The sequence below is a fragment of the Halichoerus grypus genome, chromosome 1 (assembly GCF_964656455.1).
Source record: "Halichoerus grypus chromosome 1, mHalGry1.hap1.1, whole genome shotgun sequence".
NCBI classification, from domain to species: domain Eukaryota; kingdom Metazoa; phylum Chordata; class Mammalia; order Carnivora; family Phocidae; genus Halichoerus; species Halichoerus grypus.
Window position 1 is genome coordinate 71,017,431 of NC_135712.1, and position 25,340 is coordinate 71,042,770.

The 25,340-nt window shown below is 33.8% G+C and overlaps 1 protein-coding gene across 25 annotated transcripts in view; it reads right to left on the bottom strand.

The window, feature by feature from the left end:
• Positions 1-25,340, bottom strand: part of DLG1 (discs large MAGUK scaffold protein 1) — a 254,420-nt gene that overhangs the window by 32,509 nt on the left and 196,571 nt on the right. For all 25 annotated transcript variants that reach the window (XM_078067560.1, XM_078067591.1, XM_078067561.1 and 22 more), the window contains 3 exons: positions 10,560-10,674; positions 5,190-5,366; positions 2,349-2,418 (listed from right to left, as the gene is read on the bottom strand). In XM_078067560.1, coding sequence (XP_077923686.1) covers positions 2,349-2,418; positions 5,190-5,366; positions 10,560-10,674 — 362 coding nt within the window. The remainder of the gene's footprint in view (positions 1-2,348; positions 2,419-5,189; positions 5,367-10,559; positions 10,675-25,340) is intronic.

The following is a 25,340-nucleotide window of genomic DNA, read 5'->3' on the forward strand; positions in this document are numbered from 1 at the left end:
AAGATTAAACTTTTATTTTTACCTTTTCATATCAATAATTCAGGATTAATAAATTCATAGTTCGTTAGTCCAACAGATTGTCTTGATTTCAATCCTAAAATTTGAAGGCTCTGATAACGCTAAGCAGAAGTTAAAAATTAAGTTGATGAGAAAAATACTGTCAAGAAATTTGGACTTATAACTGTCAAGTAGCATTATTTAAATAAAAATCTTTGCTTGGATACAAATTTTAGAGAAGAGAAATGAAGAAAACTTAAGTTTCAATAGAGAAAAATTTACGATAATCTAATTTAGGGAAGGACTAAATCTTCTTCATGAAAATCATCAATGAATTTAGTAATAATTTTTCTGGTATATAATAAAACTGCTATGTTTTTAATAAAAGGTATTTATCCCTCCTACTGCATATATAGTGGCCAGAGTCAGTTTCACAGCAAACAACCAAAAGAAACATGAAGTTTAAAATGTTTTGATTTTTGATATCTTTGCAATTAGCCAAAATGAGATATCATAAAGATATCATAATATAGGACAGAAAGAAATGCCTGTTAGTTAAGAAAAGAATTAATTTTATTACATTTAATGTCCTCCAGATGAAGAATTTATTAAAAGTGAAAATAGCACAAAGCAAAGAAGATAAATATGTGTAGGGAAAACACAAAACTGAAGAAATATACTACCTTTGGATTGTCTACATTTTCAATACAAAATACTCTAGTTACTTGTTTATGAATGCTATATTGCAAGAGAGATAGTGTAATAAATATAAGAACTGATAAAATATCACAAAATCATGATATATATATAAAGTATAAAATTTCTATATGCGGTATGTCAAAATAGCTAAATGAATGTTAAAAATGTTAATGAGAAACTGAAATGTTACAAGTCTGCAGTGGAAATAAGTCCATAAACCACCATGTAAGGAAAGGAAAAGAGGAACTCAGAATGGGAGATGGTAGTGCAGAAAGAAATGCAGTTCTGCATCAATGGCAAGCGTATTTTTACCCCACTCAGTATCATGCATTCTTCTGGTGCTGTGTTAGGACACAGTGACTGTGTATAAGGTTGGTTACAGTCAACACACAAGACTAAGATTTAAATATGTCGTTAATTCAGTTAACTTCTTACAGTATGAAAGAAAAGTTATAACATGCAACCTCATTTTCAATACACTGACAGTGTATTTTATGTATTTTACTAAGTTATTTTTAAGGACATGTATAAAACAAGCACAAAAAGCATTGTATAGATTTCAAATCCTGTTACTTGGGATTTTTTCCCTCCCCCAAATTTCTCTTTTAAATATTGCTTCAGGTCACACTACGTAATTTTTTATTTTCTGAAAGCTGCAATTTTAAAGGAAATTATCATTTCTAAAATAATTGAATACATTATACAATTTACTTAGATTTAATTTCTTTGATCGAGGATATTGCTTATCTTATATTTTAAGCCTTTAAGTTTGAGTGCTTAGTGCTATCAGAGAAGCACAGATGATAGGATTAATTAATTTGCTGAGTTAACTTTCCACATTCATTTGAAATATGATCAAAAGATGTATAAAACTTTTGCTTTAGATTAAAAAAACAAATATAAAACATTCCTATGAATAGTATTTCAAAGCAACATATGTGTTCAGTTTATTTCTTCAGGCTATTACTACAATACCCCATTGTATTAATTATACACACAGCACAGGACAAAGCCTGCAGTATCTCTTTCATCTACTGGCATCCATTAGATTCAAGCAGAACTTAAAATGAAAACAAAAACATGTTTAAAATTATATATGAAAGAATTCAGAAGTATTTCTTGACCGTCTTTATATAAACTCGTCCTCTACTGTCCCTTTCTTTATTCCCTCAAAATAAAAATTCATATTGATTCAAATATTTAAAGCATGGATTCTCTTAATAAATTATATTAGGCATGAAGGAGGGAAATAAAAACTCACATTATGACCTAGTTAATAATATTCTGGGCATATTTTCTGAGAAGATGCATTATTAAATTAGCTATCATGATTAATACAAGTTTCTAACTGGACATCTGAAGGAAGGCTGAATTTATTTCACTTGTAAAAATAACCTCACCAAAGTATGTTGTTAAGAATATATCAAATGACAGTTTTGATAATCTGGAAAGGTTTATAAAATGAATGCTTTAATTTAATAAATTACTTACTTCAGCATCTACTATTACAAAGCATCACGGCAAGAGCTGTTGATAGTTAACTCTTACGGCAAGATCCTTCTAATTTTAATAGTGTAGTTCCAGCAAGAATTATGAAAAAGCCCATTATTCTCAACTATTAATATCTAGAAAAAGACATTTCATATACTCACCCCTTTATCTCCTCTTGTTTTAGAATTAAATTTCACTGTTTTTAACCGGGCTCGTTCTTTCTTCTCAACTCTGTCAAAGTACAGAATGCTATTTTTAAAGTATACCAAAATATCTAAGGGTCTAATTAGAAATCATCAGAACTGATAACTCTAGTATGGGGCATTTTTATATTCTAAAACCTTCAGTAACTGTCTAGGTTTGTATCCCAAAATTATAATTTCTGAAAATGAAATACAGGTCTCATTACCAAACAAAACCACTTGCGAAGTATCAAAATACAGTACATGTGTACTTATAGATGCACTCACATTCCATAATTATACTGAAATTATTATGAGGAACCACTTCTGAGTTTTGCAATTTTCTGGATTTTGTTTCTTTTGTTATTGTTGTTTCAATATTAGCTTAGCATGGGGCATACATATATGCTAAAAATCAAGCATAAGAGAGAGAAAGCAAACAGGGCAAAATGTTAACAATTGGTGAAAGTAGGTGAAGGATATGTGGGTGTTCCTTGTACTATTCTTCTTCTTGTACTTAATTTTCTGTAGCTCTGAAATTTTCATTAAAAAATGGGAAATACAAAAATCGAATTTAACTCCAGTGATAGATTTGTGTAAATACATGAAGTAACCAATTATAGTATACAAAAAGAGTTTTAAAGAGCTTTAAAGTATCTGTGGAAGGATATACAAGACCTGGTAACCTCAGTTATCCCTCTAAAAATGAAAAGGGTGCCAGGAGTACAAGGTTAAGAGGAAGCCTGTATAGCTTTTAGATCTTCTGATTTTTGAACCATGTTAAAGTGTTAACTATTCAAAATAAGTAAGCCAACAAAACTACATCAGAACAAATGTTTCATGTAGATTGTAATACCAATATGAACTTTGTAAAATTTCATGTCAATTAAGCTTTTTATCCTTAATTTCAACATAGCAATTATGTTAGTATATAGCAGAAAAACTTACCAAAATAGTCTATGAATAAATGCATTTTCTTCATTACCTAGCGATACAGTTTTACTGAGGGTACAGAAGAACCTTAGCAGTCATGGACTTAAAACTCGTTTTTACTATTCTAGAACAATCCATGACATGATGAGAGAGTCCACAACATGTTAACTAATTTGTAATTTTGCCTAGGCACTTACTGAGGGCACTGCAAAACTAACATTTAGTGAGTAAACGTTTACAACTCAAAATGGCTTTGTTTTCTCATCGTTACCTTGTTCACTAAGTAGCTGAGTGACTTAAATTGTGTTTATTTGTAAATACTGTTCCTGAATAAGAGCTGAGAACTATAGTAACTACAATTCCTTGTGCTATTAGAAGTAAAGAGGTCTAAGAAAGAGATAGTTCTATTTAAGAAAATACAAGTTTTGAATACATTCAAGAATGAGATGGCATAATTAGCTGTGGTTTCATATGTAGCTTATGGAAGAAAAATTATATTCTATAATTTTATTTATGAATTTGGAAATTTAGAGAGGTCTTAAGTCTCTTGCAGCACTTCTGACTTAAAAACCAACTTTACAGAATTTTTATACAAAATGAAAAGAATCTTTTTCCACCAAAGTCAGTGTATTTCTCATCTGTTGCAGGCACACATAAAGCCTATGCAAGATAGGAGGTGCCAAAGGATAAGACAATTTTTAGGAACTCTGACTCTGATATTTAAGATGTGAGGTTTCTACTGACTCAATGAGGCACAGAGACAGAGGAAGCATTTCTGAATTTAAAGTAGACTACGTTCTATTCCAGGAAAAAAGTTATGCTGAGGGCTGCATTGCTAAAAGAGGAGTTGCTACCAAATATACGATCTAGCCAAATAGTTGGATCTTGTTAAATACATGGATCTAGCCAAGAACAGTCATAAATCCCAAAGCCATAACTACAAATCTTGGTAATACCTTAATATTCCTACTCTTCAACTTCTATAAACAGTAATATAAATACATATAGGTAGAGGTCTATAAATAGGTATATGATTTGGCATGCTTATCAATTATAGACTCTTAAAATAAATATTACATCATAAGCTTGACCTGAAGTGAATTAACCAGCTAGAATAAACATTAATGTCTCATTAACGATTTTTGTTGGCTACCTTAAAACTTAAAAAGACTTTCAGGCAATGATTTGCACGAATTGGACCTCACAAATAAGTTATTTGGGGAGAATTATGAACTGACATTTTAATAGCTTTCCCACAAAAGTAGGGACATTCAGCAGTATTTCATAGACCTAGAGAGGGTTCTTTACGCTGGGATCATCCTGTTTAAAGACTATCTCCACTTAACCACTTTTGCCAGTAGATAGTAAGTATGCATCACTATAATAAATGGTTAAAAGCAAAGAGGAAAGACCAGTGAATGCACCAATACTTCTAAATTAAGCAAGAAAAGAGATGTGAAGTAAATACCAGATACTTCTAAAATTTTTTATTTACACTTCCAATTTTTAAGTCTAAAGGAGGCAATTCACACAATCAAAAATCCTGAAAGTACTTAGTAGGTTTCATTGCCACCTACATGGAGAAAGCACAGAGGCTTTTAAATCTTTTTCCCTCCAATGGTATAGATACACAGCAAAGTTATTTAAATACATTTATTTTGTTCTGAGCAACTAAGTAGGAGCTTTAGAGAGATTTCTCTTTGGAGGCATCATATTCTTTAATTATGTCACTGGTTATAATATAAGGTGAACAAAATTAAATGACTGTGAAAAATATGGAAAACTAAGCATAAAATCATCCTCAGTAAAATAATTTAAAAAATCAACAATTATTTGTCTATGTTGCCCTACTTTCAAGTGGTAAGACTGTAATGGACTTATACTTACCTGCGTTTACTGGGAATTACCCCAACTTCGTCACTCTCCCCATCTGGTGTAACCTGTCTGGCTTGCCACCATTCATCATCAGAAGCATTAATAACATGGAGGATATCTCCAAATTTGAAGTTTAATCCCTGACTGGGAAGGCCACTGTCTTTAGTCTTGTCATAATCAAAAAGGGCTCTAGATTAAGAAGAAAAAAGTGCACGTTTATTTGGTGTTTTTGTTGTTTGTTTTAAAGATTTATTTATATTTTAGAGCGATAGAGAGTGTGTGAGAATCTTCAGGCAGACTCCCTGCTGAGTGAGGAGCCCAACGAGGGCTCCATCTCACAACCTTTGAGATCATCACCTGAACTGAAACCAGAAGTCGGATGCTCAACTGACTGAGCCACCTAGGTGCCCCCCACCATATTTGTTATATTACCAATATTAAGTTAACATAGGATTCTGAAAGTGTATATAATCCAGATAAATAAACAACATACCACAGTAGGCAAAGTAATGCCAAGCTCAAGAATTTGCACTATATACAGAAAGACAAAGAGACAAAAAAGAAATAGCAAAATTGACTTACAGTAAATTTTTAAAATTAGGTATACTACCTTATTTCTCTCAATACTGAATGAGAAATTTTAAAAAATGCTTTTAGTATAATCCAATGGCAAGCCATATTGAATTCTAAAATGAAGACAAACCTAGAGAGTTACTCTAAATTAATAAACAAAGAGTAAATATTAAGAGGCACTCTTCTCTTTATTTTGGCTATACAAACTGGGTAAAACAAACTCCCTGACAGATTTGAGTCATTAGTTGTGGACTATAAGAATGGATTAACAGAGTGATTATTTTGTCAGTTAATTATTCCTTCCATTTGTTCACAAAGCTAGAGTCAATAGAATTTTCAGAGTCAGTAACAATGATGAAAACTAAGTACAGATGACTTTGCTGCCAAATATTTTGGAAAAAATACTGTATTAATATAATAATTGCAAAATGTTAATCTTTTAAAATTTGATAAAAAGAAAAATTGTGTTCTATTACTTAATGTACAATATTTAAATTCTTATCCAAAGTAGTTCTCTTAAGGAAAGAATCCTAGCAATTACATTTATAATACAATTTATTCATTTTTTGGTTCTAATTTGGCAACTGGAAATTAGGATACAAATCATATTCCTTTTTGTGTTAACCAACTTTTTTTTTTTTTTTAAGATTTTATTTATTTATTTGAGAGAGATCAAGAGTGAGAGAGCACAAGCAAGAGGGAGCAGCACAGGGAGAGGGAGAAGAAGGCTCCCCACCAAGAAGGGAGTCTGACGCAGGGCTCGATCCCAGGACTCCGGGATCATGACCTGAGCTGAAGGCAGATGCCTAACCAACTGAGCCCACCCAGGTACCCCGAGTGTTAACCAACTTTTTAAACCTATCTTTTTTTAAAGTTTTTATTTAAGTTCCAGTTAGTTAATATACAGTGTAATATTAGTTTCAGGTGTACAATATGGTGATTCAACACTTCCATACAACACCCATACTCATCACAAGTACACTCCTTAATCCCCATCACCTATTTAACCCAACCTCCCACCCACCTCCCCTCTGGTAACCATCAGTTTGTTCTCTGTAGTTAAGAGTCTGTTTCTTGGTTTGCCTTTCTCCCTCTTCCCCACCCCCATGTTCACTTATTTCTTGAATTCCATATATGAGTGAAATCATATGGCATTTGTCTTTCTCTGACTTACGTATTTCACTTAGCATAATATTCTCTAGCTCCATCCACGTTGTTGCAAAAGTCAAAGCAAAACGTTTTTTATGGATGAGTAATATCCCATTATACACACACACACACACACACACACCCCCTTCATTTTCTATTCATCAGTTGATGGACACTTGGGCTGTTTCCCTAATTTGTCTAATGTAGATAATGCTGCTATAAACATGGGGGGGGGGCATGTATCCCTTTGAATTAGTATTTTTGTATTCTTTGGGTAAATACCTAGTAGTGCTATTGCTGGATCTTAGGGTAGAACTATTCATTGCTGCAGATTAGAGAAAGCTTAAATGGGGTGTGTGAAGAGAGAGGTATTGAAATAATTTACTCCACAAGACTCTAGAAATGCTCAGGAAGTAGAAGTGTACAGAATCCAGCTAGGCAGAGGTAAGTTAAAGCAGTGAAAACAGAAGAACTGGTAGAAACACTTCATATAGCACTTAGACCCTCCAGACTCCTTCTCTTGTTCCCAAACCCATAGAAGACAAGAGGTTTAGTTTCTAAAGAAATTGAATCTGAGAAGCTCTGTACTTTGGAACTTGGTGGGGAGGCTAAAAACAGATTTTTTTTTTTAAAAGATTTTATTTATTTGAAATAGAGAGAAAACGAGTGGTGGGAGGGGCAGAGGGAGAGAGAGAGAGAAAGAGAAGCAGACTTCCTGCTGAGCAGGTAGCCTGATTCGGGGCTCAATCCCAGGACTTGGAGATCATGACTTGAGCCAAAGGCCCAGGCTTAACCAACTGAACCACCCAGGTGCCCCTAAAAACAGATAGATTAAAAAGGAATCTGCACACTGAAAACTGAAATTCTAGCAACTTGGGGTTTAATACTGCAGGCAAGGGATTAAGGATTCTTTTCTAGAGATATTTAATGACCCCAAAGAAAAGAATGACCTGGGGTGGGAGACGGCAATGAACAAAGATAATTATTTTCTAGTTAAATCTGCTAGCTTCATTCTCTATTCATAAGGATCACTAAATATTTAAAGATCGCCTCATATACAAAATACAAGAAAACAAGTAAACTAGGAAAAAGAAATACAGAGAAAGCAGAGAATGTGAGAAGCAGAAGAAAATATTAGAGAGACATGAGAAGATATTATGTCTATGAGATAAAAAGAGGATGACAAAACAAGGATCAATTAAATAAGAAGGGGCTCTCAGAAAATAAAATAGGATATTATACCCTCTTCCACACCCCAAATTCTCAATGAAGGAGAAGGCAAAATAAAGTCATTTTCAGACATGCTAAGATTCAAAAAGTATCCCCCACACACCCTTTCCTCAAGAATTTATTGAAGAATGTGCTTTGGTAAAATAAAAGTCAGTTGAGAAAGAAAGGTGCCATCTCAAAACCAGACTCTGACACAGCAGAGAGCTAAAAGGCAGTGGCAAAGGCAGGTCCCATGTGAGAACTACACAGCAAGTCTACAGAGCAACTAGTCCAACTGGAGCAGAAAGATGGAAAAAACTGAGGTGCCTGGGTGGCTCAGTTGGTTCAGCATCGCACTTTTAATTTCAGCTCAGCTCGTGATCTCAGGGTCATGAGATCAAGCCCCATGTCAGGCTCCACACTAGGCAAGGAGCCTGCTTAAGATTCTCTCTATCCCTCTGCCTCTCTCTGTGCCCTGGCTCACACACGCATCTCCTCTCTCTCTCTCTCTCAAAAAAAAGAAAAAAAAAAAGATGGAAAAAATCTGAAGTGGTAAGATCATATGTGCAACCACATGTTTCATCATGTGAAAAACTCTAGAGTTATGTAAGATAAAGAAAGATATTTAATAGTAAGTACATGGACAATTAAGCAAATAAAAATGACACAATTATTATGCCCAGGAAAAATGAAGGGTTGCAAGAGAAAGGAAGCATGGTCATAATATACTACTTGAGTGAGTAATGACAGATAACTACATAGTCACATAACTCTAAATGCTATTAATTTTATTAACAGTGATGGCACTATATTTGAGTGATAGAGGAAGAGGCAGAATGATTTGATATGAAAGAGAAAGTTGTTATCTACTATGACAATAAGTCCATAATGTCCAAAGTTGGTAAACTAGAAAACAGCAGTATATGTGGAAGGAAAGGCAAGGGAGTTTGCTAAGAAAATGGAGATGATTATTTTTAGAGAATGAAATTGGGGATTGTTGGGAGGTGACAGTTATTTTTCATTAAGTTTTTTGATAATATATAACTTGTAAAAATATTTACTTCTTTAAAAAATAACAAAAAGGAAAGATGATTCATTAAATGTACCTAAAACAAATATAACCTAATGTTTTGATTTTTATGCTTTTGTAAGTTTTTAATGATCACTTATTAAAGATGACACCTAATTATACTAAAATTAGAAAAAGAAGAAAGTGAAAAAAGAGTATAAACAGAAATGTTATTCCTTTTTCTGTGGATATCAATATCACATAAAATACTTTAAGGACTCCAGAACAGAAAAATTTAATAAATATTGCAAGAATTAGTGGAAGGAAAGAAAAATCTGATACACTAAGGATTCCCAGATCATTGGTAGGGCAGAAGGAACGAAAGGGGTAGGAAAAGAACAAGTGAAGAAAGTGAGAAAAATGTATCACAGAATAAAATTATTTGAGAGAATAAGTCATATCATATGTAAACAAGTACAGAGTACACGCTTGTTTGTATAAATGTTTTTATACACATATGCAAACATGTACGGGATACTTGCTAATTTTACTTAACATATATAATCTCTCATCAGAAGAATAAATAAAACATACTAGGAAATGTTCCCCAATAGCATCAGAAGGACTGAAAAATAATGAAGAATGGTAGAGATTACCTGTAATCATCTATTAAAGTTAAAATAAAATAATAGTATAATAAAGTGCTGAGTAAAAGCTCTGCTAAAAAAAAGTATACAGAATACAAATATGTCATCTGTATTAAGTCCTATTAGCCAGTAAAATAAAAAAGAACAGTTTATATACTAATGGTATCTATTTACTATTATTAGATTTATTCTATCACATTAATCAATTATAGAAAAATAACAAGCTTGTCTTCTCCCAAGTATTCAAAAAATACATGTAGAAATTTCCTGAATCTGTGTCCTTTACTGAGGCTATTCACATTTTAAGCCATTATTTACATATGCTCTCTTTGCTATCATGGAAATTGCTGTAATAATTAAATGTTACTCAGAGAACATTTTATTATGAAGAATATTAAGAAAAGTAAGTGTTGGATGTTGTGACATACCAAGCTACAGTATAGTCACTCATTATTATTCAAGAGGTTGTATAACTTTCATTAATACAATTACAATAACATTCCAACTCTTGAAAGACACACTCAGGAAATCAATCATAAAATAATGTTTCCTTGGTATGCAATATAGTTTTCTTTCTTTTTTTATAATATTTTATTTTTAAATAATCTCTACACCCAATATGGGGCTCAAACTCACAACCCCAAGATCAAGAGTTGCATACTCCACCGACTGAGCCAGGCAGGAGCCCCTGCAATGTATTTTTCTATAGTAAAACTAACTCAGTCATAGTAAAAAATGTGAAGGACTTTGCATGCATAAATAAGGACTGCCATAATTAGAAGTAAAAAAATTTACCTGACATAGAGGGATCGCTTCTGGCTAGTTCGAAGAGAACCTGATCCTGAACTAATGCTACTATTCATCATCTGCTCCCGTAAGTCATGTATTTTGGCTTCAAAACGACTGTATTCTGATGGGAAAAAAAATAAAATTTATACTTTACATTCTAAAATAAGTTACTTGAAAATAAAGTATTAAATATGTTAGCTGTCTTTTTTTGATTAAATGTGGTTAGAACCTTAACAGAGTAACCTATATAAGATTTTGGCCAAAATGCAAACTTCAAAAAAAAATTAACAATTTTCTAAATGTACCATAAGTTAGAATTGGCTGAATGAGAACTTTCTCATATGCTATTTTAAAGTTCATATCACATTTAATCAATTAAAAGACAACTGTCATGCATCAAATACCAGTATCAATCTCATATTACTATCTAATTTAACTGTAAATTTTAAAAACTAAAACTCATAATTTATTCTGATTTTTATACTTAAAAAGAACAATCCTGTAATGATTTGTAATAGATGCTTTGTTTACTGCCTTTAATACAGCAAAAATATGCCTTAAAAATTAATAAATTAAATTTACTTCAATTCATTTTGTAATTTATAAATTTTCAAAATGCCAAAATAAGACACAAAGCAATTTGAATAAACATTTTAAGAACGTTTTTATATAAAAACAGGTATGATTTTGAAGATGAACTATTTTAGACTATATCATAAAAACTACCAAATCTATTAAAACCTTAGGCACTTTTTCAAATATATTGCAATTATACACTTACACACTTTTATACCTTCTTCTCTATTTATAATAAACAAATTATTTTACAGAAATTAGGTTAGAGCTCATCAGATTTTCTTATAAAACCAGTCTTATATCAAGAGCAAATCCCTTGCTTGGGAGTTTGTATAGTTTAAGAAGACAGAGTAAGAGTAAGCGTGATTATTGTGGAGTTATTCTTCCTTTCACCATAGTGACCAAGTTTGTTTTATGGGTACTAAGATTAACTGAAGCAACAATTTATCAAAAAACTCAAAAACATTTAAAAGCTCTCATATTAATATGTAATAAAATGTTATCTTATTGTCCTTTAAAAATATAATAGAAAATTTAAAATATAAACGTTAGTAGACAATATAATGTATCCATTACAATTCAACAATTAACAACTCATGGCAAACCTTATTTGCGTAGACACAGCTAAGATACAGGCAGACTGATGGATGGAGATGTAAATAAAAATATAAAGTGAACTTTGAGTTTATACTGGTTCTTCTTCTTTTTAAAAAGTTTTATTTATTTAATTTCTACACCCAACGTGGGGCTTGAACTCACGACCCCTGGATCAAGAGTGGTATGCTTCTCTGACTGAGCCAGTCAGACGCCCCTAAACTGGTTCTTCTAATTAAAAATTAAGACTGTTAGATTTTTAATTAATCTATTCAATCATATCTGTATGTGCTTTCTTGCATAAGACAAATTCTAGTTCTTAAGACACTGGGAATAACAGAGTTCTGCATGGTGACTTAAAATTGTATCCACTATTACATTCACAACAGCTTTAAAATAACACCACCAACAACTAAGACCATGACATCATTACTGAAAACAGCTAATTACTTTCCCTACTTCTTTTTATCTTACTTAGAGCATGGTCTAATAGAGAGATATATATATACAGTTTAATGGCTATTTTAAAGTGACTCTGAGTAGTTCCTCCCTAGGTGTTAATGTTGCCAACTGGATATACATTTAGGTTCATTTGTTCTTATTTAGTTTCACCTTCAATTTTTAGGGGTTGCTTTTTAAATTTTTCATTGTTTTTAATAGGTAGGTAAAATAGTTCCAAGGTTGTATCTGTAAAACAAGGATATTAAAGATAAAGTTTAACTTCTAGCCCTCTCTCCTACCCTACTCTGTCCTGGTCACTATATATAAATATTTTAAGAAAGGATTATTATAAACATTTAAAGAAAGGCTTTTTAAATATTTATTATAAACATTTAAAGAAAGTTTTTTTCTTCCAGGGGCACCTGGGTGGCTCAGTTGGTTGGGCATCCAACTCTTGATTTTGGCTTGGGTCATGATCTCACAACGCTGAGTGTGGAGCCTGCTTAAGATTCTCTCGCTCCCTCTCCCTCTGGCCCTCCACCCGCCTCCACTTCCCTCTTCTAAAAAAATAAAAAAATAAAAAAAAAATAAAGGTTTATTCTTCCATTTTTTAAAGATTTTATTTATTTTTTTAAAGATTTTATTTATTTATTTGAGAGAGCAGGAACACAAGCAGGGGGAGTGGGAGAGGCAGAAGCAGGCTTCCCGTTGAGCAGGGAGCCCGACGTGGGACTCGATCCCAGGACCCTGGGATCATGACCTGAGCCGAAGGCAGACGCTTAATGACTGAGCCACCCAGGCGCCCCTATTCTTCCGTTTTTAATAATAGAAGCAGATACACATGCATATGTAAATGTATTTACACATACTTATTCTGTGTTATTTTAATATATATGTAATATATAATTATGTATATATTACATATTCACACATATATATACATATATATATACACGCATTGCTCCTTTCTAAACAGTAACCTACACATTTCTTCCGACATGCTTATTTTACTTAACAGAAAGTATAGTAATAGTTTTACTAACAGTAATAGTAAGGACACTGTATGGTAGCATATGTAGACATCTCTCATTTTTTTTTTTTTTAAAAGATTTTATTTATTTATTTTTGACAGAGAGATAGAGAGAGAGCACAAGTAGGCAGAGCGGCAGGCAGAGGGGGAGGGAGAAGCAGGCTCCCCGCTGAGCAGGGAGCCCGACGCGGGGCACGATCCCAGGACCTCCGGATCATGACCCGAGCCGAAGGCAGCCACTTAACGAACTGAGCCACCCAGGCATCCCTCTCATTCTTTTTTAATAGCTATATAGTTCTTTTGCACTTAGCCTTTATCTCTTTGTTAGGAAAAAATACTGTAGAGTTAGATTCTGCTTTATCAGCAAATCTGAAAATTGTTTTCTTTGAACAATTAAGTAACTTTTGATATAACTGAAGTTGTTTGATCTCAGTTCTATTCATACTATTTTATACTTTATTTATATATATGGCAAGCCTTCTGTATCAATAGTTGTGTCAGAGTATATTTTCCCAAGACATGTGCTTGCATCCCACATGTTCTTGTACTACGTGACCTTGACATTCCCCCATCAAGAGGTGGAGTCTAATCACCCTCTCCTTGAATTCTGGCTGGCCTTTGACTCACACGCAAATGAACATGGTAGAAATGATTATATGTGATTTTCAAAGTTAGATTAAAAGAGGCCATGAAACTTTTGCCTGTTTCTTTTTTTTTTTTTTTAAAGATTTTATTTATTTATTTGAGACAGAGAGAATGAGAGAGAGAGAGAGAGAGAGAGCACATGAGAGGGGGGAGGGTCAGAGGGAGAAGCAGGCTCCCTGCTGAGCAGGGAGCCCGATGCGGGACTCGATCCAGGGACTCCAGGATCATGACCTGAGCCGAAGGCAGTCGCTTAACCAACTGAGCCACCCAGGCGCCCCATTTTTGCCTGTTTCTTTAGGGATGCTTGTTTTGGGGTTAGTCAGATAACCATGGAATAAGTCTGATAATCCTCAAAGCACCATGCTGCAGAGGTCCCATGATGGTGTTCTGAGCCCCAACTTTTAGCCAGTATCACCAAAGCACAAGACAAGGGGAGTAAAGCCATTTTGGACCCTCATCCACCAGCTGAATCCTATTAAGTGACCTCAGTCTACGCCACAAAGACCATCCAAAGTCATGACTGAATTCCTAATCTACAGAATCCATAAAATGGTTACTGTTTTAATCCACTAAGCTTTGGAGTAGTTATGAAATAGTAACTACAACACACTCTCGCTGTGCAGTCTATTTGTTTACACGTACACAAACACGAAAGGACAAGCCTTCCTAAACTTAAAAATACATATTAAATTCCTAAAACAAGGAATTATATAAATATATACGTATATATAAAAACTAAATTTATATTTTATAACTATATTTATAAATGTATTAAATTATTTTAAACATGTTTAATATTTCATAAAAATATTCAAATATTTAATAAAATATTTTAAATAAATTTATATACTTTCAAAGACAAATATATAAATATAAAATTAGGAAGGTTTATTCTTCTGTTCTAATGGTAATCTTTTGTTTGGTTTTTGCCCCCTTCACCATGAGCAATCTCCACAGAGTCAAACTGAAGTATTATCCTTTTATATCCAGTTTAAACTTTAAAGCAATTAGAAAGCTTATACTATTTTCATAGGATCTTCAAATTTTCCCCATTTTCTGATAATTGTACTTCATCCAAATTGTCAGAGCATACAGTCTTTTCATATTATATATTCTCCTACTTACAACTAAATTAATTGTTAGCACCAGTCCTTAGGTCAGTATCTCTCCCAACATTTTGGGTGTCTGAAGTTTGTTCTTTCTTCTCAGAGTGACCTGAATATCAATCTGTTTATACATTTGACTGCACCCTTTATATATGAAAGTCTATTTGATTCAGTTTCTTTCTTTGATTGAGTATGCTGACTACAGTGTTTCCCATGAGCCACTGCTGAAGTTCTAATGACTACCTCATTTTCTTTCCTTTAAAGGGCATTTTTTTTTGGCCTGGAATTCCACTGAATTTTTTTTTCTTTACTTTTTTATTTTGAGATTTTTGTTATTTGTGAAGTTAAAAACAAGTGATAGAAAGTAAAAACTTGCATACAATTTTTGGTTTGTTCTCAATTTGTTTTTAGTTTCAATGTCGTCCTGAACAGATGGAACAGGACAGACCAGTCCTGGGAGTGAGGGGATCCCAGGGGAATGGAGCCAGGCAGAGGAGGAGAGCAGAGAGGCTGCGGGGCTTTTGGGGGGGGGGGGGGGGGAGGCGGGGGTTGGAGGGCAGGGTGTGTGTGTGTTTTTCTTTTAATCCCAATAATTTTATGAGAATTTTTCTCAGTGCTGGTTATCACCTTAGGTAAACAGAATGTCTTTTTGATATGTAGTTTGATTTTTTTTAAATTTCAGGACAGTTTTCTTGTTTATACACTGTTAGTATTTGTTCTATATGCATTGTTTTGGTTTTTTTTCCCTATGAAACTCCCACATGTATGCTGAATATTCTTTGCCTACTTTGTCATTCTCAAATCCTTTTTTATTCTCTGCTTTTCCTATATTTTCTAAAGCCTGAAGCAATCAGAAACTGTTTTTCCTGAGCCATTTGAGAGTAACTTGCTACCTTGATGTCTCATCACCCTTGAATACTTTGGTATATATTTCCTATAAATAACGATATTTTCTTATATAACAACAAAGCCATCAAAATCAAAAAGTAACATTAATACATTACTATCTAGTGCTCACACCCCACTGAAGTTTCCCCAATAATGCCCTGTATAGCAAAAGGATCTAGTTTGAATCATGAGTTGTCATATCTGAGCATACATGCATTTAGTTGTGAGATCTTTTTAGTTTCCTTCAGTCACAACAGTTCCTCAGTCTTCCCTTGACTTTGTAATCTTGATACTGTTGAAGATTATAGGTCAGTTATTTTATAGATTGTCTCTCACTTTAGGTTTGTCTGATGTTTCCACATGATTAGATTCTGGTTATGCAAATTTGGCAGTACTATCAAGGAAGAGATGTTATGTTCTCTCCATTGCACCCTGGCAGGCAGTTTTACAATTTTGATTTGTCTCATTACTAATGTTATTAACTTTCAGCACTTGATGGAGGTTGTATCTGCCAGGTTTTTCTACTGTGAAATTACTTTTTCCCTTTGCAAATAATAAGTTATTGAAATCATATATACCTCTCCATTCTCATCAAACTTCCAACTAATTCAATTATTTTTATTAGTAAAGACTCATGATTTCCGAATTTACTCAGTGCAGTATAACCTCAAATTGTTGCTCAATATAGCTCAAATTGTTCTCAATTTAGCCAGTGGGAACCCTTTCAAACTGGATATCCTGTCCTTTTGACACATCTCCATCATTCCTTGAGCATTTCCTTGCTTTCTGGCACAGAATATACAGAATAATCTAGTACTTTCCCTGCCCCACCCCTGGAACTGGCCATTAATCCAAACAGCCTTGGTAATTTTGGTGGGGAAGAGTATTTAGAAGCCAAGATCTGAGAGTTAGGTGTGCTCACTGCTATTGGGTCCAGGCTCTCTCAGTGGACAGAGCTAGAGAATTATGTGCATGCATGTATGTGTGTATATACACACACACACACACATTATATATGTAAAACACTTATAACTATATTTGTTTATATAAATTGAAAACCTTATGTTTATACCAATTTCTCCAATTCTAATCTAATATTATAGGTTTATATTTTAGTTTCTCCCTTTCCATATTTAGCACTTCTCTAAAAATGAAAATTATAGATAACATTACCTTTAGCATATATGTATTCATCGGATCAATCTCTCTATAGGTAAGGAGTCTTCTGTCTCTACTACCATCCACTTCCTTGACTGAACTCTAGTCTGCTCAGACTCTCCTCTTTGTTAAACTTAATTTTTGAAATAAAAGTTTTATTTCTAATAATTTTCTAAGTTTCATCAACTCATTTATGTTGTCCTTTCATATACTCCATAATTATTCTTTAACTTGTTTTGAAATATTAAGATTATACTTTTATTTCATGGGCATGTTTTCCTGGCATATTTTCACTGTGGAGATGTTATTCTGATCCTTATTTTCATTTTTCAAACAGGTTTCCACTGGATTCAATATTGATTCTTTTCTGTTGTTCCTTTTTATGTGGAATTAGTTTTCCTGAACTTTTATTTTTATTTATTTTTAAAGATTTTATTTGAGAAAGAGCAAGTGAGCGAGCACATGCACAAGCGGGCGAGGGTAGGGTGGGGTGGGGGAGAGGGAAAGCAGACTCCCTGCTGAGGAGGGAGCCCAACATGGGGCTTAATCCCAGGACCCTGAGGTCCTGGGCAGATGCTTAACTGACTAAGCCACCCAGGTGCCCCAGTTTTCCTGAACTTTTAGATAAGACTATTTTGGGTTAGGATAGCTTTTCTATCTTCACAGCTCTGGAGCTCCCTCTTTTGTTGTTTCTGACAAATGTTCCAAGATGTGATCTCATACACTGTTAAGATTTCCTGGTGGGGTACTTTCCTTCTACTCGTCCATACCTTCTATTTCCTTTGGCCCTATTATCCCTATCCTGCTCAATTTGGATTTTATTCTCAGAAGTTTTCTCTTAGTGTAGGACTTTGAACTGAAATGGAGCTATCACTGGTTAATTGTGTCAGAGGGCCCATCTCCCTCATACCTTATTGTAGATCCCCTGCACTTAAAATGTAGATTGTGCAAAAACCCTTACAGTTGTAGATACTGTTCTCAAATTGGCCACTGCATTTTCTAGTGAGTACTGACTGGCTTTTGGGCTTCTTGTGCTGCTTCCCCTTGTACAGATGCTGGTTATTATAGGGTCTCATAGCTGTTGATGACTTGTTTATACTTGCTTGTATTTTGGGGTTCATGAGATACTTTTCCTCTAGTTTTATTAAAGATCTGTTAATAAATTTTGGTTTTGCTATCCAATTTTATTTTTTTTCTGGGAATGGGGAGGCGGTAGTTCTGGGCAATTCAACTTTAAATCTACTATCTTATTTTTAATTTTCTATTTGTCCCACTGCTCTATCAATCCATTATTTTAGTGGTTGTCCCAGAAGATTATTAGGAAGTGATGAGTTTTCAGTATTTATTACTTTTGTTTTTAATATTTTAATCTTTTAAATATCTTATTTGTACATTTACTTATTCATTCACATATTTTAAAGATTTTATTTTTTAAGTAATCTCTACAATGTGGGGCTTGAACTTACAACCCTGAGATCAAGAGTCATGGGCTCTCCTGACTGTGCCTGCCAGGTGCCATTATTTTAATAATGACTGTATTTAACTACTTCGCCAAATTCCTGAAAATTCGATAATTTGGCTCTTCCAAGCCATTATATCACAGCTCTTATACAAAAGCGATGTCTGTGCTTCCTTACTGCCTTAACAGCTCTGTGATGCCTTTAATAAAAATGTTCATTATATTTCATGGAGCATTATTAGTTTTTTTCAGTGATTTTGCCAGTTGAAGTAATGAAAGCCCTAGTGACTTAAAACATTCTACATTTCAGAAATTTAAAAACCTTCTGTAAAAAGAACATGTATTTTTTTCACATTACTTTTTATAGTAAAGAAGAATACTCTTTCCTAAGAAGTAACTAAGTTACTAAAAGTAGCAGTTAAAGTCTCTTCAACATTTAAGATACTGGAGAGCTAAGTCAATTCCTGTTAATTTCTTAAATTTGTGCCTCACTTACTCTATTCAGATTTTCCTATTTATGGTCTTTACTTAATATTAACAATTCCTCCTAACCATCTGTCTGTTCAGAACATACTTCAACACTTTCCTCAAATTTACTTTTCCTTTAAACCTCCCATTTCATTTAAGTAGCTAAGATTCCTCACTTTCCTTTCTGTTCAATCAATTAATATTTTTAGCTCTATCAATTTCCACTGTATACACATCCTGTATACATTTTCTTAGATTTTATTTTCGGGGGAGAGTTTAATTTCTTTTTTCAGTGAAGTTATTTATATCCCTTTCCTAGAAATCATACCACAACTCATTCCAGGAAAGCTATACTGGAAGAAAACGGAAATGTTATACAGAAAGTTTTCTCCATTCAGCACTTCAGAAAGTTTCAAACTTGTCATGAAATATATTTAGGGAGTCTCTGAACCGCTGGCTGTAAGTTAAATAATATGTGTATGCTTATAAGAGGAGAGATAATGTTTAACAGCTTATTTTCTGCATTTTGTTCCCCTTTTCAACTTCTAATCTTTGTTTTGATTCTGCTAGAAGTGAAAAGATGGAAGAAATTAGGGGAAGAGAGTGGGGATAAATGGTATCTCCCCCAATCTCTTTAAACTTGCAATCCCAACTGTGAAGAATAAAACTCATTTATACTCTATAATGAAATGTATTAATTAAATGTAGAACTTAACAACTGAGAGCAATAACTCTCAGAGAATAGATACAACTGGTTTAGGAAAGAAAACGGGAAATGTTCTGAGTAAGAAGGCAGGCTGGTTAGGTAGTAGGAAAGGGTAGAAAGATACAAGAAGGAAAGTAAGAAACTAAAACAAAATTTAATTAGGAACCAGCTACAGAAAATCACTATAAGAGATGACAAATGCTTGTTTAACAAAGAAGTGCCACTCGTCCAATACAACCTCTCCATTTAGCCTGTACTTCTCCTCTCTTTGGTTGTTACCAGAAGAAATAATGGAAATAAAATGAGGAGACTGGGGTTAAAACTCTACCTCTGCAGCTGAGATTTAAATTGAAGCTTTGGAATTGAGACAAGTGGCTCTGATCAAATCTCTCACTTTTCTAGATTTCAGTTGTCACTTAAAAATTAGGAATAATAATATCAACTTCAAGGAATTTTTTTTCCTTGTGGAAAAAAAGATCACAAATTTATAAGACAACCGTGGGAAAGAGTAAGTTTCATGTTAAGTTTAATTCTTTTTTTCTTTTTCCTTTATATCATTGTAATATAATCAATATTTTTTGAACCAAAAATTTAGATTTAAGGTCTGAAAGCTGATATAGTGTACTTGAGGAACAATGAGATAAAATATTTAGGGCTTTTCAGGGTGTGGGGACCCACTTGGAACCCAGAGTTGTCATAAAGATTATTTTAAACTGAAGACACTGGAGATTCAACAAATGCAGAAAAAAAGCCTTCCCAGAGCTTCCCTTATCTGACCAAAGGAAATAAGGCTATCATAAATCCCCTCTCCTGGGGAGTATTATGGCTTTGAGAAGGAAATACATATATTTATATATAGACAACATTATTACAAACTTTCTCCTAAAAATCCGTTTGTTTTTCCTAAAGAAACCTATTTGTTTTTCCCATAGAAGGTTTTCCTCTCAACTCTTTTTTCCATACTAAGTTAGGTATATAAGCAATTAATGAGCCCTACTTCTTTTGCTGGCTCCTCATATGCATATAAAATAAACCCTTTTCTCATGTGAATCTGTCTTTTGTCAGTTTAAGTTGCAGGCCCCAGCAACTGAAACTAAAAGGTTAGAGAGAAAGTTTTTCCTCCTCTACAAAGAGGCTAGAAGAAATCTTAACTACGTAATAGCCGTATAACTGGCAAATTACTTAAACTTTTTGTGTCTTTGTTTACTCACCTGTAATGTAAAATGGAGATAACTGCCTACCTTATAGTTTTTATGGGAGTTAAAAGAGTTAATAAATGTAACATGGTTAGTACCATATCCAGCACACAATTTTTCTATTATATTCTATTACCCAACCCATAGGAACTCTTGAACTACATAGATCAGAAACTATTCGTCAGAATTTTGTAACTTCTGAATACAGAGTCAAACACTAGCATAGTAATTCCAGTGCCTGTGTTTGATTAGAGCTATAGATCCTGAAAGATAAAAACTTACTCCTACCAAAAGCTTACCTCTTTGCCTGTTTGTATGAATACATGTATGTCAGTTATCAATGAAGCAGAGAATCCCCAAAGGATTTATCATTAGTAAAGTGAAGATACTAACTGCAGAGAGATGCAGAGTGTCAGGTGACTCCTTTTATACTTCTTTTTTTTTTTTTTTTAAAGATTTTATTTATTTATTTGAGAGAGAGAGAGCACATGAGAGGGGGGAGGGTCAGAGGGAGAAGCAGACTCCCTGCTGAGCAGGGAGCCCGATGTGGGACTCGCTCCTGGGACTCCAGGATCATGACCTGAGCCAAAGGCAGTTGCTTAACCAACTGAGCCACCCAGGCGCCCTGCTTTTATACTTCTTAAAATGGCCAGTTCACTGAGAAAGAAAATCTGAGCCTTCAACTTATATCCTTGGCCCTCATAGCAGTTACACACTGATGGTGTGGAATATATATATATATTTTTAAAAAATGTTGTACAACAAAAATACATTTGTTAAAAATATATTATATTAAAATGAAACATAAAGCTATATAGCATCACTGCCTTATAAACAAACAACGTAAGTAGCAATACAGCAAGGAGGACAGGTGTCTTCAAAGTACCCAAAACATGCTTTTAAATTTTAACTCTATTTTTGGTCTCTGTTTTTTTTAACCTATGATGTCATTTCTTCTCTCTGCCCATTTAAATCCTATCCATTCTTTAGGTTTCCAGTTAAGCCCCAATCTTATTCTATGGTAGCTTTTCTTTTCTTTTTTTTAAAGATTTTATTTATTTATTAGACAGAGAGAGACAGCGAGAGAGGGAACAGAAGCAGGGGGAGTGGGAGAGGGAGAAGCAGGCTTCCGCGGAGCAGGGAGCCCTATGTGGGACTCAATCCCGGGACTCTGGAATCACGACCCGAGCCAAAGGCAGACGCTTAACCGACTGAGCCACCCAGGTGCCCCTCTATAGTATCTTTTCTCATGCCAGGCAACATGAAGTACTTTCTTTTGAATTCCTAAGGCAAAGGCTGTCTTCTGTGCTCTATTGGTACTTACCATGTTTTTCTTAGGCAATGGTACCATAAAGAATACAGTAAACATCAACATTGCCAGACTAAGCACTCATTAAAATATTCCCAGTGAAAAGTATCTAGATTTTGAAGGTAATAGATCGGGGACTGAATCCTAGCTATTACAAGCTTTGTTATCTGAGTCTATCTCATCATCTGTATGTATTTCATAAGGCTCTAGAGAAGTTTAAATAAGTAACAAACAGGCACCTAAATAAACATCTCATTATAAACTGTGCTAAATGTTATAAAGAAAAAATACCACAGTGCTATCAGAAATGGAATCATGAGAAAGAGCCAGCCATACAAAGAACAGGGAAAAAGAACACTCTAAGTACAGAATGATCAGAGAATTAGGATAGTATATGATGCAATAAAGGGTCTGAAAGAAGACCTGTACGGTTAGAGCCTAAGGAGCAAAGGAAGGAGAAGAAGCATGCAGTGATCACATGTGTTGTGCTGTGCTCAATCACACAGAGCCTTCCTTGCAGGTCCTATTAAAGGGTTTAGATTTTATTCAGCATTTAATGAAAAATGTTTTAAATGGGAAATGACACAATGCAATCTTTGTATTTAAAAAGATCACTTTGCTCGATGAACAGAGAATGAATTGGAGAAAATCATTTCTCAAAAGAAGTAATGAGACTTGTTAGAGGCTATCAGAATAGTTTAGGTAAGAAAGGACAGTGGCTTTGGTTAGGGAAGTATCTGGATACACAGAGATTGAGAAAGGGGCTCTGGGTCTTCTGGCTTAAGAATCAATGGAGGTACCATGTACTGAAATGGAAAAATAATTGTTTCAGGAATGCTCAGTTGCAAACACTATGGAGAAATACAGCTGGTGACATCAAATAAGATACATAATAAGTCTGGTGCTCAGGAGATGTTGGGGGAAAAAAATACATCTATAAGAGTAATCAACATAAGGGTCTAAACTGGAAACAGAAACACTTACTAAACAGTAGCTACTTTAATAATCAAAGTAGAATGCAAATTCTCCTTGATAAAAAAACGGCTCCATCAAGAGAAGAGTTTAAATTTTGAATACAACTAAAGAAAAAGTATCAATTAGAAAGGTTCTTATAAAAGTATAGAAATCTCAAAAAAAGAACAAAAGAGAAGAAAAACAGTATAAGCACAGAAAAAGACAATCTGAAAGGAAGATTCTTGGGCCCATTCAATAACTATCCTAGGAAAATGGGAGCCTACCCTTCCCAACCATCAGTGCAAGTGTATCTAGTGCATACAGATGTAAATTAGAATTATTTAAAAGCTGCTAAATATAAAAAATGGTAAAGTTAACTATCCTTGTTTTGGTCTATGCTTACCAAGCATTAGAGCAGTTCTTCCTCCTATCAATAAATTTTTAACTCCTTATTAAATATAACTCAGTATTTTTACCTGGGTCTCAGAAGATTCTTTCTTGGCAAACATTAACTAGAATATGTCTGAATTCTGATGATTCTGACTCAATTTCCTAGCATGTTGTGTCCTTTTAATAGAAATACTCACTTCTTTTTAATTCAGTAAAGTTTGCTTCAATGTATAATTTCAAACATTCTCTTCTTAAAAAATTTTTTTAGAAAGTCTAATTATGGATTGCATATACATTCTTGCCTGTCTTCCATTGCTAATATTTTCTCTCTAATCTTTTAAAATTCTCCTTATTTGTTTCATTTTATTTCTCCTCTTGTATCCTCTATGTCCTCTATTGATTTCTGCAGTATCTCTTTGTCTTTGTGTTCAATTTAAAAAATTGCTTTCTTTTTCTTTCCTGGGTTCTGCTATCTCAAAATCAATGTCTTGGTTGTGAAGCCATTTTTTCCATACAGTTCTTAAACTTCTATTTAGTGGTCTTCTTTCAAAGAAATGAATGTATTAGCTGTTGAAAATATTGAGATCAAATTTTCATCTGATCTATGCCAATGTTTTTGTGTGTGTGTGGCTAACTTTTATTTGTTGCCAAGCTTTGCTATTTGTTTCCACTTCTTAATATCTTTGTATGAATGCCAGGACAGTTACTTTTTAACTAGTTATTACTGAATGAGTTGGATTTTGCTGGACCAGCTATTTGGCTGAACCAGAAAGTTAAGGGGTGCAGGAGGGATAAAAGCACAGTATCTTCATGGCCTTTGAAACCAAAGGACTGTCACATTATCTGATGCTATCCAGACAGATTCTTTTACCCAAATACTACTACTCCACTTCTCTAAACCAAACCACATCAAGGAGGGCTTCTGTTTTAGCATGTTCACTCCAATTGTCATGAGTCTTGTCGAAACCAAAAGGATGATGTTTTTATACCTCAGAAAGAAGCTCCTCACCTTTAGAAAGAGTAATTTTCTGTCATATTCTAAGTTCTGACACCACTGAGAATTCTCAACATTCCATATTTTTACTCTTCCCTCTGTGTGGCTTCTGCCAGATCTCAAGCTGCATAAGCAAGTCTTTGCCTATGTTTTGTTGTCCAGGTCTTATATCTGTCATCTTAGTTTTGCTTAATGTGAGGTGGAGTTCTGTTGGTAGAAGTGTGTGTATGTTTTATTTTCCTTGTTGCTTTTGTATGTTTTCTGGGGGAGGTCAGATATTGACTTACCTTTAATCATACCTAAATAGTCTATATTCCTTATGCATCTATATAAATGAGAACCCTTCTATAATACTAAGAAGACAGTATCTTAGTAAATACTGAGAACTTGGCTTCCATACAGCACACCTATAAGGCAAGAATGTGTTGGCTAGAAGATAAAAGCATGCGTGGCCCCATTGGAGGTTTTGTTTCTCACTGAATTAACAAACTGGCATTCTGATTTCATATATTAGTCTCTATTTGTTTGGTTAATGTGAATTTATTTGGAGTTTATCATTATGTAAGTGGATTTACCTCTGTTCAGTTAATGGACCTAAAATGCTGAGGTTTACAACTGTACGTATTATGAAATAGCAAGGAAAGCCCTACATGCTACTTTGATTAGCTAAAAAAATTTTTTAGGTTTTGTTACAAAAATAAATTCCAATCTAAGAAACAAATATAAATTTAACAGTTGCTCAATTAGAAACTGTTTCACTGACTCCTTTAGTCACATCATTCTTTCCTTCTTCACCTTGTTGTTTATGAACACTAGCCGGTATGCTATGTATTCTTCTGGGTGTTTACGCTTTTTTTTTTTTTTTTTTAAGAT